General features: G+C 44.5%; 1 protein-coding gene across 2 annotated transcripts in view; it reads right to left on the bottom strand.

The window, feature by feature from the left end:
• The window catches only part of SLC16A2 (solute carrier family 16 member 2), a 95679-nt gene that overhangs the window by 16258 nt on the left and 61923 nt on the right, over positions 1–17498 (bottom strand). For both annotated transcript variants that reach the window (XM_043522101.1, XM_007060169.4), the window contains one exon: positions 10257–10401. In XM_043522101.1, the coding sequence (XP_043378036.1) occupies positions 10257–10401 (145 nt within the window). The remainder of the gene's footprint in view (positions 1–10256; positions 10402–17498) is intronic.

Here is a 17498-nt window from a genome sequence, read left to right as displayed (position 1 = left end):
AACAACCAAAAAACACCTTGGTTAAAATTGCAAAGGGTAACAGATATTACTCTGTATTATTTATCTTCCAGTAGAGCCTAGTGTCTCTAGTCAAGATCAGGTCCTATTTTGTCCTGGGCACTGTACAGATACATAGGAACAGACAGTTGCTGCCCCGAAGAGTTCATAATCTAGACAGACAAAGCAAAGTTTATCCCCATTTTACAGATGGCCCATTACATCTCATGGGACATGAAGTCTGGCTTTGGAGGAGAATAGTCCCATGTACCAACTGAACTACAAGTCCCATAAAAACAATGAGGAGTCCGGTGGCATCTTAAGGACTAACAGATTTATTTGGGCATAAGCTTTTGTGGGTAAAAAACCCACTTCTTCAGAATCAACATGATACTTGATACAACCGTCTGATATTTGGTGCAACTCCCATGAGGCACCGTGGCAGCATATCTGAATTGGAATATTGTAATTTCCAGACATCTGTTTTTTTTAAAAAAACAAATAAGTTTCCATGGAAAGAAGAAACTTTTTGCAAAAAATTTCATTTAGACAAAGATTCGGTTTTCCGTAAAAAGACCCAGTTCCAACTGAAAATTTTCAACCAGCTCCAATTTAAAAACAGGAGGCCCTGACCTCTAATGGTTAAAGAGCCTCTGGCACTTGCTTCAAGAACAGAACATGAAATTACCAGAGGATTTTAGAGTGCAGAACTGGAATTTGGGCAGTAATGCTCAACTGGATATTGTTTTCTTCAATTCTGACCTGAAGTTTTATTGTGAGCTATTAAGCAGCTGCTGTAACCCACTCCAGAGGTGGCTGCATGTTAGTAGGGAGTGAAATGATTGCCCTACAGACCATGTGTCAAGTCCTTGGGGATCCCTCGGGATGAAAGTTTATTAAATTTTTAAAAACTCCAATTGCTAGTAATAAAGCAGGTGAGGAGATTCCAGCTCAGAAGAAACAGAGTAACAGGAAGTCAGAAAATATTTACAAGTATATCATTAATTCTATTACAAGTCTGTCTCCTCATCTAGTGCAGCAGACCGTGACTGCTACACTAACTTACTCAAAGACAAACCACCGTTCACGAAAGCCAAATTTCAAGCTCCTCCAAAGCCAAACCACATCAGAGAAACCTCAGAAGTAGGGTGCACTGATGAGTAATAATTTCATAGCCATTCCCTTACCCTTCACACAACTGCTTCAGGGACAAAGCTCTGACAAAACACACAAATGCCGCTGCAGTCTGGGATTGAGCCATTTAAAGTGGAATACAGACATTAGAAGGACATCTGGTTTCCCTACCACTCTCATAACCCAAAATTATCCACTGCTGGCAGTCTTAGCTGAGATAAAATGGTTTCTAGCTCTGGAGCAAGTTTCATGTTTGGAAGCAGTGGAGATGTTAAAACCACAGATCCTGTCTGCTCTGCAAAGGTGTTAAAATATCCTGTAGAATGATTTGTCGGAACAGGGGCTTGCCTCTGGATCCTTGTCCAGGACTTTTCTTTCCAACTCCTTGCTGTGAGCTGGCTGCTGCCCTCCTCAGACGTGGCTGCATTTTAGAAGTGGGGTATATTTCACCAGCTTAGTATTTACAATAATTTCTCTCTCTTGTGGCTGCCCCAGACTTACAACTCCCAACTGAAAGAGCTCTCCTTTAGCCCATGTGGTAGAGGCCTGGGATTTTGGTACCGAAGACTGTGTTTCTATTCCTGCAGAGAAGTGTCTGGCTCTGCAGGTAGTTCTTGGCAGGTACAGACAGTCTGTGCTTCTGGGGTCCTTTGGAACGGAAGGCACTCAAGGCAAAATGACATTACAAGGCGAATCCGCTCAATGACAACATGTGACACTTGCATTCACCCTGTATCAGAAACCTGCCTAACTGCTCAACAAGAAAACATTTTAGAAGGAAAAGCAGCAGCCACAGAAAGCAAGAGAGAAGAAGATTTCTTGACAAAAAAATTGGAAGCACTAAAGAAAATGCTCTGGAGTTACCATAGCAACAGTAAAAAAACAACAACAACAAAAAACCCACCAAAAAACCATCCTCTAAAATAAAAACCGTCAACCATGATTTAATCCCTCACTGGATTATCAATATTTATGATGAAAGGAAACAGTAACAGCACAGGGCAAAAATTTCATTTCTAAAACACACTAGTGGAGAAACCATTTGACATGAAAGACTTTGCTGCAGACATTGCATGATTATTTCACCATGCACATACTGGGCAGCAGAGGGAGAGGATGAGAAGGGAGAGACTGGTGACCCTGGTGGGAATAAAGTGCTCCCACGCTAACCCACCTGGGTCTGATTCAAAGGTTGCTCTCTCATTCCCTGGGCTCACAGCAATGCAGTGGTATTGCATAGGCTGCTCAGCTGTGGGGAAAGAGCTGGTCACGTGGCCCAACAGCAGAGATCCTGCCGGCTGAGATAGGAGCAATGTTGATAACCCATCCTCTGTTCAGAGAAGATCACTGAAATGTAGAGGCCTAAGGGGAAGAGAAGGGGTACAAGCTGGGTAGAAAAAGGGTGTCTCTCTCTCTCTAGGGAAATCTGTCCCTTCCAGAACACCTCCAAACCAAACAGCCCACAGAAGGGCAGAAATTAGGGAGAGAAGGGCTCTGGGTGAGGCCTCATCTATGGAAGGGGAAAGCCCACTGAAATATTAAATGTTTCTGATTCTATTGTTTCCTGCCTTTGCTTAACAAAATCCAGCTAAGATTGAATAAAAAGAAGATTAAACACAGCCGATGTTTATCTCGTCTTGAGAGCCCATTAGAGCCGCAGCAGCCTCCCGCTAATTAATAGTGTAACAATGCTTGTTGAAAGACATAATTGAAAGTCTCCACTACTATTACTGCCACGATGTATGCCAGCTACTGGGATGGACCCTGACAATTAAAGCAACCTCCCAAAGCTTTTCTTTGAAATCACGGTTTATTTAACAGTTTTCATTTAGAACTCCCAAGTATGTGGCCCCAGACAGAAATAGACTCAAACTGCAAAATTAGGGACTAGGATTTCAAACACTTTAAAATTCAGGGATGTTTGGATCTGGCATTTTAGATCAGCCCAGGTAGGGGCACAAGAAAAATTTGGATCCAGATGCTGAACCACCACCCATGTTCATAGGTGTTCAGAACTGGCATGCTAGTTCAGGCCCATCCCTAATGTTGAAACTCTTATCCCAGCACTGATATTGCATTAGAGGGAACCAGGAAATGCAGAGGCCCATGGAAATGTGGGAGTGGGGGAAAAAAGGGAACACGATGTTCCTTAAATGTTAATAAGTTCTGGCTCGAGGGATGAACCAAGGTTTGAGTCAATTCCTTTTTGATCCTATCCATCTGCCTGTCCCTCTTTACCATCTGATTGTGAGGACTGTCCTCCCTCCTTCCCTCTTGTACACCCGAGAAACAGATCACAGAATTAAAACTCATCCCAGTAACATTTCGGCTTGCTCAGCAAGGAGGTGTGATAGCAAGTGACTGGTACATTCATTCCCTAGGGCTGCTAAGGGGAAGAGGAGTGGGTCTCTTTCCATGCAGAAAACAAAGATCTGCAAAAAGGGGAGGTTTGGGTCTGATTTATAAAAATCAGCTCAATCCTGATTCTCCTCTCTGCTTTGAGTACCAAAACAAAGTGAAAACCACCCTAGTACTGCACAGTTTTATGCATTACAGAGTTTTTAAAACACCTTCCTCTGAACTAACATAGGACACTGCCCACAGTCAAAGACATTGCCATAGTGATGGAAGCCCCCCGCCGCCCCCATTATTTGGGGCATTTAAAACCAGACTGAACAAAGCACTATAGGGAACAATTCTGCATTGAAAGGCAGATGGTCTAGCAGCTCTTTACTGTTTCCAGTTTCTGTGATTCTACAGCAGACTGACCATTGGTCTGTTTCAGTGTAGTAACTGCAGTATGTGCGTATAATCTACAACATGTGTCACCTGAAACTGTGCGGTGTGGCTATATTAAAAAATCCCCTTGTTAGGGGAGAGTGGAAGCTGGTAGTTCCAAATTTCAGAACTGGACTTTACAATCCTGATGGAGCACATGGAAACTGCTAAACTGCACCACTCTTCCCCTGACTTCTGTTCGACATTGCCTAAGGCAGTCCAATAAAAAGGGCCCCCTCCCTGCGACACAGCTATAGAAGGCTTTAATTTTATCCTTACAAGATATCTGAAGGAATTTAAACCACCAGTGAGAAAGCAGGAAATATGCATTTCACCTTTGAAGTGCTCCTAACGGAAAGAACCTCTTTGTTTTTCTTTAAAAACCCCAAACTAAAAGCAGCCTAGTCTGAAGAGTTGCTTTGCTTTGTACGAACATTTTATCGGCGAAGGGAAAAAAGTCTGAAACTTTTGTAGAAGTACTTGGGAGGAAAAGAGATGATGGGGTAAAATGCTGTATCTCTCTGAAGCTGTCCACAACTGCACTTCAGTTCTATTTATTCCACTGCCATGAATTTATATACAGCATTCCCCATAGGATTTATCCGGCTCTTGTAGTGTGTGTGTGTGTGTGTGTGTGTGTGTGTGTGTGTGTGTACACGTACGTACACATACACACACCAGAATATAAATAAATAAAATACACACACACAATGTTTCCAGTAGACTGGTCTTTCGGTGTTTTCCATATCAAGAGGCAGCAGCTCATCCTTTTAGAGCAGGCAGACCCAAGTTCTAGCTTTAGTGTCACGAGGTAGTTTTGCGTAGCAAAGGTGCTTGTGCTCCCAGAGAGAATTTCTGGGTAGGTCTACAATGGCGGAGTTACATTGCTGCTCAGAGAGCGCTGAAGGGAAACCGCTGTTGTGTGTTCACACTGTCAGCTGCCTGCGCAATAGTGTGTTCACATTTGCAGCACTTGCATTCAGAGCGGTGCACTCTGGGCAGCTATCCCACAGAGCATCTCTTCCTCTTCTGCCGCTAAGAGTTGTGGGAAGGCAGAGGGGGTCGCAGGGCATCCTGGGTCCTGTCCCAATGTCCCGTGATGCATTGCTTCGCATCCCAGCAATCCCCTTCCATCTGCATTTGGCGCCATCTTTCAATGGTTTGTGTACTGCGTGCTCTTCCTCTTTGGTCTGCAGGAATAGATCCTGCACTGCTGACCAATATGCTGCATGTCATGTCATGAGTGGTAGTGGAGTTATTTCTTAAACTACAAAGGCAAGAGGAGTTTGACATTGATATTGTTATGTGTAGTCGGTGCAACACGAGATTGCTTGTGGCATTCATGGAGGTGGTGACTACAGTGGCATGCCGCTTTTGGGCTTGGGAAACATACTTAGTGGTGGGATCACACTGTCATGTACGTCTGGGATGACGAGTCGTGGCTGCAGAACTTTTGGATGAGGAAAGCCACATTTATGGGACTGTGTGATGAGCTTCCCCCAGCCCTGCGGTGCAAGGACGCGAGAATGAGAGCTGCTCTGTCACTGGAGAAGCACGTGGCGTTTGCACTGTGGAAGCTGGTTAGCATCGGCTGCTAACCAGTTCAGAGTGGGAAAGTCGACCATTGGACTCGTGTTGACGGAAGCATACAGGGCCATTAAATCGCATGCTGCTCCGAAAGACTGTGACTCTGGGAAACGTGTGTGACATTGTGGATGGCTTTGCACAGTTGGGCTTCCCTAACTGTGGAGGGGTGATAGATGGCATGCACATTCCAATTCTGGCACCAGACCACCTAGCCACTGAGTAAATTAATCAGAAGGGGTATTTCTCAATGATTCTCCAGGAGCTTGTGGATCACTGTAGGCGTTTCACGGACATTAATGAAGGCTGGTCCAGAAAGGTGCATGACGCACTCATCTTTTGGAACACTCGCCTGTTCAGGAAGCTGGAAGCAGGAACTTTCTTCCTGGACCAGAAGATCACTGTAGGGGAAGTCGAAATGCCCATTGTGATCCTGGGAGACCCTGCCTACCCCTTAAAGCCATGGCTTATGAAGCCGTACACGGGGCACCTTGACAGCAGCAAAGAGTGGTTCAACAACAGACTGAGCAAATGCAGAATGACTGTTGACTGTGCTTTTGGCCATTTAGAGGCCTGCTGGCGCTGCCTATATGGGAGGCTGCACTTGGCCAATGACAATATTCCTATGCTTATAGCCTATATAGCTTATATGTGCTGTACGCTCCATAATATTTGTGAAGGAAAGGGTGAAAGCTTCACTTAGGGCTGGACTGCTGAGGCTCAGTGCCTGGAGGCTGAATTTGAACAGCCAGAGACCAGGGCTATTAGAGGGGCACAACATGGGGCCATACGGATCGGGATGCCTTGAGGCAGCAATTTGAAGCTGAAAATCACTAATGGTTGCTATGCTCGGGAGTGAGGTGCTTGTAATGCTAGGAGGTGACTGTGATTGGTGCAGACAAGGCACTGTGAAGGTTTAAGAAAATTGCCTGTTGCTTTGCAGGGTTCTGTTTGCTTTCAATTAATGGAATAAAGATTACTTTCAAACCAAAACCATTATTTTATTAAAAAACAACCACCAGAGGAGAGAGACAAACAGAAAAAACACATCAGCACTGTGGGGGAAGGGAAGGTCCTAGGAGGAGGTGGGGCCCCAGGATGGTTAAAGATTTGTGTATGTCCAGGTATCATATGCAATCTTGTCCTCTGGAGTACAGTGAAATGGGTACTGTTCTTCAGCAAGGCTAAACTGCAGAGGGACGGGTGTTGAGTGCAGTGGGTGCTGGGAGTCCGCAGGGCTGGACTGCGACAGGGCAGGAGTGGAATGCAGGGGGTACAGACTGGAGCCAGGAGGTTGATAAGTATGTTGGCGGTGTCTGGGGGGCGCATGGGAAAGAGATTTGCAACAGCAGCTGCAGGGGAGGGCAGATGCAGAACTGCTCGGTTTGCAGTGCTAGTAGCACCTGGAGTGTGTCCGTTTGGCACTCCATAATGTTTAAGAGCCGCTCTGTGGCATCGTTCTGGCGCACCGTGTTCTCCTTTCGGTCCCTCTTCTCGCTGTCCCGCCACTCCTTCAATTCTTGTTTTTAAGCCGCAGAGTCATCGTGTTTTTTGTGGCCGCTTTCTAATTCTGTGCAGCCATTGAGCCGGTGATAACAAAGAGGGAGGCTGGGCTCCCAAGGTCATATCTCTGAAGCCAAAATGCAACATTTTACAGAAGCAGTATTGTTTGCAACACACAGACCACTGATTCAGTGATTTAAAAACACAGCCACTATTCACATACCTGTCACAGGGGAAATCAGTGTTCTAGGACCGTACTGTACACTGGGCACATGGCTCTTGGGAAGAGCCAGCACTTTACGGGGCGGACTTATAACCATTCCTGTTCCCTCATTTTCCACAGGCTGTGTTCGTTATGGAAGATCTCTCGCTGTGGAGGGTGAGCAGGGAATCAAGGGAAGGTCTTCTCCAAGACTGCGACTTCCGATCTGGCCCTTATGTGGCTCGCCTGCGTGCAGCAATGGTCCCCCCCAGTGACGGCAAAGTAGTGTGGGAAAGATACCCTTGATGGGGTAAGAAACAAAGCAGCTCTGCCAAAGAACATGCGGCAGCGGATTGCCCAGTATCTCTATGAGAGTTTCGTGGAGATCTCCAAGGCAGATTGCCATGAAGTGAGGGAGTCAATCAACACTCTGTTCTGCCGCTCAGATTAGGCATGTGGTGGTACACGCATCATACAGACACAAGCCTGCTTTCTGCAACCTTCCTGCCCCCAACAATTCCCAAAAATCAAAGCTTCAGCAATTCCTAAAATCAAAGCCACTTACCAGGGGCCTCCTCTTTTGTTTGCACTTTGCCAAGCTCCAACCGCTGTGACTGGCTAGCCTCCTCCAGGGTAGGGAAGAGCTCCTGGCTGCATGCATCTCTGAACTCCAAGTCGTTATCTGCCTCTGGGTCCCCCTCCACATCCTCGTCCAAGATTTCCTCCTCCTGGGTTGGTCCACTCTTGACTGGCACGTGAGCCACTGAAGTATCCACAGGGGCCTTCACAGTGGAGATGGGGTCGCCACCGAGTATTGTGTCCAGCTCTTGGTAGAGCTGGCAGCTCGTGGGTGCAGCACCGGAGGGGTGGTTTGCCTCCCGCGCCTTGTGGTAGGTGTTCCGCAGCTCCTTCCCTTTGACGCTGCAGTGCAGTGTGTCCTGGTCACGGCCCCTTTCTGTCATGCATCGTGAAATCTGTCCGTAGGTATCATCATTCCTACGGCTGGAGTGCAGCTGGGACTGGACAGCCTCCTCTCCCCAAATGCCGATGAGGTCCAGCAGCTCAGCACTGCTCCAAGCGGGGGATCGCCTGGTGCATGGAGCAGGCCTGGCCACCTGGAAAGATGCGCTGAGACCACTGCACCCATCACCGAGCAAACAGGAAGGGGACTTTCAAAATTCCCAAGGAATTTAAGGGGTGGGGCTCACGATTGGTCACCTGAGGGCAGAGCAGTAGAGTTCAAACCGATGACCAGAGAGGCAAGAACAGGCATTGTGGGACCCTTCCCAGAGGCCAATTGCAGCGCTGTAATTGATGAAGGTGTCTATACTGGCACCGCGGTGCTGTAGCCCCAGCACAGAAAGCTGTATGCCTCTCGTCGAGGTGTTGGTTTTTTTATAGCACTGAAACCGTGCAGTTTCTGCGCACTAAGTGGCTTGGCCGTGTGTACACCTCCAGAGTTACACCGCAGAAAGCTGCTTTACTGCACAGAAACTTGCCAGTGTAGACAAGGCCTCTATTATTCAGTGATTAACAGGCTCTATGACACACTATGAAGCAGTTCCGATTCCACACAGTAGAGCATACATGCACATAACAGGAGCATGCTAGTAGAAAACCAAGTTATGGGCAGGATTTGGGGAATATCAACAAATGGGTAAAATTCAGGCCAAAATTCCTCCATGCACTGATCTGGGACCAAACAGCCACTGAACTTTTGGCAACATGTGGTGCCTGGACTCCATCGTCTGGTGCTGTTTAGGAAGCCAGCAGTGTATGCCTCCACTTGTACATTCAATGTCTGAACTGCACATGGCCCTCTGATGTACTTAGATTGCGTGACATAAATTTCCCATTGAGATCTCTCTCCTCTTATTAAAATGTCTGTTTCAAGGGTCTCCTTGGGGAGACCACTGGGGTCCTTTCCCATGCCAAAACAGAAAGGAGATTGAAGAGTTGGGCACAAAAGCAGCTGCTCTGAGCCTCAACTATCTTCATTGCCCCCTCCTGTCAAGGGTTCCCACTAGGGGAGTGGTGAAGTGGAATGCTGCAGACAAGTCACCTCCTTTCACATCAGTATGGTTTTAAACAATTACAGGGAGTGTTTTAATTAAAACTGAAAACAAACCCATGCGAAAATTGTTAATATATAATCAATTACCCTCTCACACACAAACAAACTGAAAATCTGTGATGCTGAAGCAGTATAATGTACCATCAAAGCTTGTTAACATTTTTATGTTAATGAAATCAAGTCCTAACAGAAATCCACAGAAGTTTAAAAGCACTGAAAAAATGAATAATACTGTGTTTTTTAAAGCAGCATGTTGCAGACACAAAGACATTCCAATGGACTAATATGTTCTGCTTCAGAACACATTTACATTCCTGATTTTCCTTCTACTGCATATAGCCAAAAACCCCATGCAAATTCAGTTTGTGAGTCCATTGTGACTGGTGATAAAAAGACAGGCTTCAGTCTCTGGACATCTCCATTTTTTTATGCTCCAGTGGAAGTCAGTCACTTTCAGCCATACTTGGGGTCAGGTTTGATTTTAAACATTAATTCACTTTTAGTATCCAAGGTCAATTTTTTTAAAATCCGATTTGGAATCCAATCCAACTTTAAACTGATTGTGACAGTACCTCAGGTTCTATCACCGCGCGTGGAGGTGCAAAGCAGTTCTGCTGACATTCTGCAAGTCAGACTAGAAGGTCTCAAATTCCAATTCAGGAGCATAAAAGGCTGAGAACCTGTGATAGAGGAGAGACGTAGGAGCAGACCTGCAGGGAGAAATCCTGGGCACAGCCAAGTTCCAAAGACATTCAGGCTAAGGTTTGTGTCTCATTAAGACAAAGAAAGAAAAACTTCAGGAAGGGGGATTAAATTTGGACAGTGACTCCCTGTGTGCAGGCAGGCTGTGGCAAGCGCAAGGAGAGCACCCTCTTCCACTACACCTGATCCTTGCCAAAAGGCAGCAATAAACTAGCACCGGATTTTCAACAACAAAAGCTTGCCAGAAAGTTACATGCCACCTAAAGCAAGTTTCAGCCTTACTTTGTAAAAGAGCTGGAAAGGAGTCCAATAAAAGCGATGGCTGCCCCCGAGGCTGCTGTCGTCCTGCAGCCAATCCGGTCGGTGAAGATACTCACAAGAGGCGAGCAGAAGAAAATCATCCCCATGGCCAAAGCTCCAACCAGTGCTAGGAAGAGAAACAAAGGGAGGTGAAGATCAGCAACTGCTTTGGAAACAATATGCCAATGAAAGAGAGACCAGTGCAGATGGCAGTGGGTGTGGGGGGGGGATTTTGTTGGTAGTCTCAGTAGAGTGGCCTATCTCCATTGCACAGCCAGCCAATCCTTGCACTACTCTCTCAAGAGACATGGTCTCTTTTGGCCATAGCTGAGGCATGCTAGCCTGGCATGTACAGAGCTTTGCACTGTCACTGACCTCATTGTACTTGTTGTGTGGATAGAACAAGTAGGTGTTTGTGTGAGGGAGGCGTGCCTAGGTTTACACTGTATCCACCTCTGCTGGGTTTATGTATTCTAGTAAGGCAACCCAGATTCCTCTCCATTTATCTAGCTTGTCTTGTAGTCACTATACTGATGTCTCCACTGCTATGATTTCTGTCTGTAAAATATTCTGGACTGGTAAGAAAAACCACGTAGACCCAGGAGAGATCATCAGATCTTCCTAGTCTCTGACACTTACAGGCTTGGTATCCTGAGGTACTAAGCACCCTCAACTCCTAGGAACCTTCTTGAAGGCAGAGGGCTTTCAGCCCTATATTTTAGCTACAGTTACTATCCATCAATACTCATTTTCCTAAAGGGCCAGAGATTTCTAAACTTCCCTGCTGGACATAAGGGTTTTTTGAAGTCACTGCAGATGGCTTTTAATTGCAATGTTCTTTCCTACTCCAGCAACAATATGTACCCTACATAGAACAACTGAGAGATATTAATTACAGCAAACATCAATTTTCTAAACAACATAAGCTAGTAAATAATTAATGACACTCAAATGACACATCAACCAGATACAAAAAACAGAAAAATGGCAAAACTTAAGAGAAAAAGGTCTGAGCCCCACCAAGAGATGTTGGCTTGGTCCAAGAGTAATAAACAGACCACACATACATATGGTCTGGGGCTGTGCTCACTGACAAATCTTTTGCCAGTGTTTTCTTCCAAGGAATGCACCTTGTTTTAGACAAGGCGATGTACAGTACCTGCACAAAGACATATAAGATGTGTGAACAAGACCATTATCACAAACCAAATCCAACACCCCTGATTTCATAGGAAAGACTTTTGTCAGGGGTATGATCCAAAGCCCACTGGCATCAATGGGCGTTTTTCCAGTGACTTCAGTACACTTTGGACCAGGACCATGATGACCTAGGATTTAACATTGCCTCACATCCCCTGTTGGAAGGCCTTTTATTTTCCATCTTTCTTTACACAAATCTGGAGGAAATTACAATTTTTTTTTAAAAAAAGGTTTTGCTGCTGAAAAAGATTTTGGGCCTGTCAGGTTTGATGTCTTTAAAGGTCTCTTTAAACCCATCCTTTCTTTAAAAGAGAAGATATAGAAAGGCTACTTATTAAAAAAACCTCCATCCATAAATGGTGAAGAGAACCAAACAGGAATGCACTGCAGAATACATTAACCCTTGTATGAGGAGGTCTCCTGTCTGGAGCACAGAGTTCTTTCTGAGGAAAGAAGGAAGAGAATATAGAAACTGCCACTCTGGCACAGATCAATGGCCACTGGAAAATGCAGAATGATGTAGCGGGAGATGCAAGTCCCCTCCATAATGCACATAACTGTATAATATTTACACTCCTTGGTCGGGGGAGGGGAGTTTCTTTTGGACCTCAGCTGATGACTAGCTTATGCATAAGGATTGAAAGCCTTTGGTATTTTATTCTAGGTAGTGTAAACGCAGATGGCTGCTCTTATTTATAGAATTACCTATCAAAAGAAGTATTATAGGATACAAAATTAGTCAGAAATCAGGTTGATACTATATGCCTTATTCCATAAAACAACAAGGCTGTGAAATAAAGCACTCAAAAGAGCAAATTAGTTTTAATTTAGGACACCTTATGACTGTGAATTATCATAGTCTTTATTTACATAATCACATGCCACTCTTTCTGCAGCACCTCTGCCTCGTTCAATGTTCAGGTCAGATGGTATGCAATGAGCTAAACAGCTGTTCAAAACAGACATAAGAAATTATATTTTTAATTGCTGACCGTGTGGTCTCCTTTCCAGTAGTCTCTACACCGACCCTTGCCTCATTCATTGGCCAACCTGTATAATGAATGAGGCAGGGGTCCTGCCAAAAAAGAGAGACAATACAATGTGCAATTATGTAATTAGAGACAACAGGCCAGATCTTCAGCTGGTATAAATTGGTGTAGCTCAATTTCCTTCAATGTACTGACACCAGCTAAGGAGATCTAGTAGCTGCACAAAGGGGCAAACTTAAGGTTGTGCGCACAACACTGCCATTTTCGGACTTCTGAGTGCTTAACTTTGTATTGTTAATATTTTTAAATGGAACTTCTTAAGTGTTTTTAAGAGAAAATAAAGAATTTCCACAATGCTGAACTGTAGTATTTGATCAACAGCCGTAGAATGATCTTTCCTGAGCACCACAGAAACTCAGTAAGTGCACAGTTTTGAGTACCTTCCATATATCCATATCTGAATGCAGGGTAGTGTCCATTATCATGATAGCATGCAGCAATATAGGTCTTAAAACTACTGAAAGATCTCTCTTATAAATCACCGTGGTTTGCACTGGTGGAAATAAGCTTCTTTATGGCAGCTTCCAGAGTCACGTACTTCTGGGCACCAGACTCCATAGTGCAACTTTTAAGACTGTGACACTGAACAAGAAACTTCCCCTACACAAGTGGTCCCAGTTACACTCCAAGCCAAACTTCAGCAAGTATTCAGCAGGTAAGGATTTGCTTGCACCTGCAGTGAGGGCTCTGCAAATCTTTTCATCCCGGCATACAACTGAACCCAAAGAAGTACAATACAACTGGTCCTTCTATAGCTGAGAGAGCTTCCGAAAATAACCAGGTCCCTACAAAAAGAAAGTTAAAGATAGCGCCGCCCTCCCCACAACAATCCTCTTCCTCTTTCCTAAAAAGCTCGACACAAAGAGGCACTCTCGGGACCTGAGAACAGCTGGCCTTTTCAAATGATAGGTTTTTAAACAACCATTTTATTCAAAAAAGTGTTCTGACAATAAATTGAGATAGAGGAAAAATCCTTTAAGGGAGAATAACTGAGGCACAGCAGGAGTTCTCTAGGACTCACTTCAGCCTGAAAATACTCCCATCTGGCACTGGAACAAAACAAAATTAAAGAGAGAGAGAGAGAGAGAGAGAGAGAGAGATCTCCCTCTATAGCCAATACTCTTGGCTATAAACAAGGTGCACAGTGTAACGAATGTACTTCTAATAGGATTAGACGGCATCATTCCAAAGAGCTACCCAAAACAACCACGAAAAGGGTGGGAGGGCCAGAGGGGAAGAGCCAGAATGAAATAGACTCATTAAATTGGAGAATATATTTCAGGAAATGTTCCCTCTATTTAAGCCAAGCCAGTAAAACATTTGACGGCCCCATCATGTTTGAAGTTTGCTGAGAGATGTGGTTATTATGGGAAATTAATCTGAGAAACATGGAAATGCAAGCAGAAAACCAGGTATTACATTTAAGTAGGCCAGATTCTGATCTCAATTACTCCAGATTTATACATGCGTAACTGGTATCAAAATCCTGCCCAAAATTCAGACTCACATGGGCAGTTCAAAACAAACCTCAACCAGGAGAATCAGCAGCTTCAGCTTTGAACTTCTAAAAATTGTAACTTGTGAAGGGAGGCATTGTTTAACTAAAATTTATACTAGATTTGTAACAAAAAATTCCCCTACTCTATTACTCCACCTTAGAGAAACTGCTTACCACATGCAGTGGAAAAAAATAGTGTTCTGACATAACAGTGAGATAAAATAGGTAATAATAATAATTAACACGTCCAGGGTGCTTTTTGTTTTCGAAGTGCTTTACAAATATTAACTAGGTAATGCTTACGACGTCCCTGTGAAGCAGGGAAGTGTTGTTGCTATCTCAGTTCCACAGACATGGAATGTGAGGGAGAGACTGGTTAAGTGCCTTGTCCAAGATCATAAAGACACCGCTGGGAGTAGAACACGAGAAGTTGCTGGCTCCCAATCCTGAGGCCTATTTAATGCTGGTTTGTGTTTAACACCAAATGAGGATAGGGACAAGTGGATGAATAGTTAACTCTAGTATTTTACAAAAAGAAAAGGAGTACTTGTGGCACCTTAGAGACTAACCAATTTATTTGAGCGTAAGCTTTTGTGAGCTGTAGCTCACAAAAGCTTATGCTCAAATAAATTGGTTAGTCTCTAAGGTGCCACAAGTACTCCTTTTCTTTTTGCGAATACAGACTAACACGACTGCTACTCTGAAACCTGTCTTATATTTTAGAGTCACAGGACTGGTATGGACAGGAGCGAAGAAGTAGAGCTGAGCCCTTCATTGTGATAGGCAACAACTGAATTGAAGATGGCTATTGGGTCCAACAACTGAGGCGGTTTTGCCTTGTTAATTTCAGCAAAAGATCAGAGGATAGTCACAGTGAAAGGTCAAAGATGATGAAAAAAATTAGTTAAAAAAAAAAAGTGTCCAGCACATTGTTTAGTAACACAACTGTTAGAATGTCACTAAACCAGCTCTTGTGCTGTGTTTGTATCTGTCCATTATCATTACTTTATGAGCTAAAGCAGAACTGATTGTTGGAAATCCATCTTAAACTCTCCACAATGGAATTAAGCTTCTCACAGAGTCTTAGCTGTTCTGGTCCTCTGGGTCACCGCAGCCTAGAAATGCTGATCTCTGTGGGACCCATGTAGCACGATTAACAGGAAATTCATCCTGCACTTCAGTGGGCACTAGACTGGGATCTATTAGTCTGCTGCACGGGCCAGGATTTCACTTGGCAGCTCTCAAGAATCTTAGTGAATTTAGAACTTGATCCAGACCCCCGCCCCCCCCCCCCAAGTCAATAGGAGTCTTGCTTTTGACTTCAGTGGGTTTTGGATTAGGCCTCTAGTTCCTACTCCACCCCCAAAATCCATCAGGTAATATATGTAAAATAAACACAATCCTCAGGACCCTAAAGGAATCTTAACAACTTAGCATGTTCCAGTGGAGCATAAAGTATGTTGTACAAAAATTGGACAAAACCCAATTTAAAGCTAGATTGGAATTTATTTAAGTATTGTGCAAAATCTGGACAGGAATTGGGTTAAGACTGGATCAGACTCAAGGCCTTTCAGGCTCAAAAATTTACTGGAATAAATGGTAAATGGGTTTATTTTGGAGTCAGCCTTTGGAGAGAAGAAAGGCCTGACTGGTGGGCATTCAGAATCTTCCAAGTCCAACAGACACCCTGTGCGATTCTGAAAACAAGACTAATATTACCAAAGTGTGCGCATGAAGGCAGTGGAGAGAACAATGCTCTACTGACAGGCAGAACCTTGTAAGCTGTCGTGTCCTTGCAAAGCCCCCTGTGTGACACGGGACACGCTTTATGAGAATACAAAGGTAATTTCAATATATTAAGACGTTTTCATTTGTGTCCCTTGGCCTTTCAGATGCAATGGAATAGATACAAAAGAGCTGAAACGGAGTGTTCATTGCACGTGGATGCAAGTTCATTAAACAAAGCATCCTGAAGGTTTCTAGTCTGATCCCCAACACTGATTGAGAACGAGGCCTAGCATGTGTTTTCCTGATGAAGACTTTCGGTCAAAATCTGCCTCTTCCCCAGACAAAAAGATGCCTTTGCAACCAATACAAAAATTCTCACACAAAAAAATTAAGCCAATCAAATGATCTTTTGGGGACCAACTCACATTTTTAACATGTGGGCTTGGCAACACTGCAGCTGGTAGAGTCAGCAACCAACATATTGTCACGTTCTAATTGCTGGCTATGTGTTGATGCCTCTTGGTATCAAATTACATGCAAAGCAAATTGCGGCTGTACGTTCTTACTCAACAGCCACAATAGTTTCCACCGGAGGATAATAAACCAGCAGCCATGTAGGGGGTGACTTTCACTAAAAAAAGAGTACCAAAGGCTGAATTCTTTTAAAAGTTACCTTGCTAAAGATGCCTGCTGCTTTGTCCAGGTTAATGATTGGCAAAAATCACCTGCAGGGGGAAAGCGAACAGCAGCAAGAATGTGGATAGCTGGTTGGGGCTGCCCATGAGGGCAAATCACAGCACAAAACTTTCTCCACAGCAGGTGGGATAGTCTTAGATTGATGCTCAGGGTGTTTGGTGGGTAAATCACAGCGCACCCAGATGAGATCTCTCCCGAGTATGGAGCTGGAGAAGGAACACATGGGGATATCCTCCAACAATCCGGAAAGAGGGCAGCATAATACAGAACACTGCAGTGGAAACAGTCCCACCAGTGGCCCTCTTGCATGTCAAACCACAGAACGGCAATGCAGCAGCCAACAGGGCATCAACAGCTTCCAAAAAGCTCCTCACCACTTCGACGCTAATACGAATGGAGTGGGAAATGGACCCAGTGCAGGGTACAAACAACAGAGCATCATCATCAGAGCCCAGGGGAACGCAGAAAATCTGTAGTGAGCAATTGAATGGGGTGCACGGCAGCAGGCAAGGTACAGGACAAGCAGTGCACATGAAACTTCCCCCCCACCCCCCATACCAACATGACTCAATCCTGACCTGAGGTAAACACCTCTCAACGTGAGAAGTGAGCTCAGTCTCCAGGGTCCAACCATTCCTGCGACTGATGATCAAGAAGGCAGTTTCCAACAGGATCTGAATGTTTGCGTTTGAAACGTTTGCTAACAAGAATCACAAAACCCATTCTTCTCCAGGAGACAGGGAGCTAACCGTCAAGAGAAATCTGCTACAGCAAAAGGCAAAGCTTGCTCCGCAGGTTAAATCTGCGGGGGATTTCTAAATCACATGATAGGGAGGGCATGTAGTTTCTTCTCCATTTCTTTCTAACCATCTATTCCAAAAGGGAAAACCACTTTTTAAAAAGGTGCACGTCCCCCATTTTCTGACTTAATTGAATCAGGCTTTCAATAATGTAACAGCTCTTGCTTCCAGGAATGGAACTGCAACAGGCACAGGGCAAGACTAGTAAGTTGCACAATAGAAAATTAGTCTTAAATGATTTTTCCAGGACAGG

This window comes from Chelonia mydas, chromosome 9 (genome assembly GCF_015237465.2).
Source record: "Chelonia mydas isolate rCheMyd1 chromosome 9, rCheMyd1.pri.v2, whole genome shotgun sequence".
Classification (NCBI taxonomy): domain Eukaryota; kingdom Metazoa; phylum Chordata; order Testudines; family Cheloniidae; genus Chelonia; species Chelonia mydas.
Note: the sequence above shows the minus strand (reverse complement) of the source record. Positions and strands in the feature narration are given on the sequence as shown.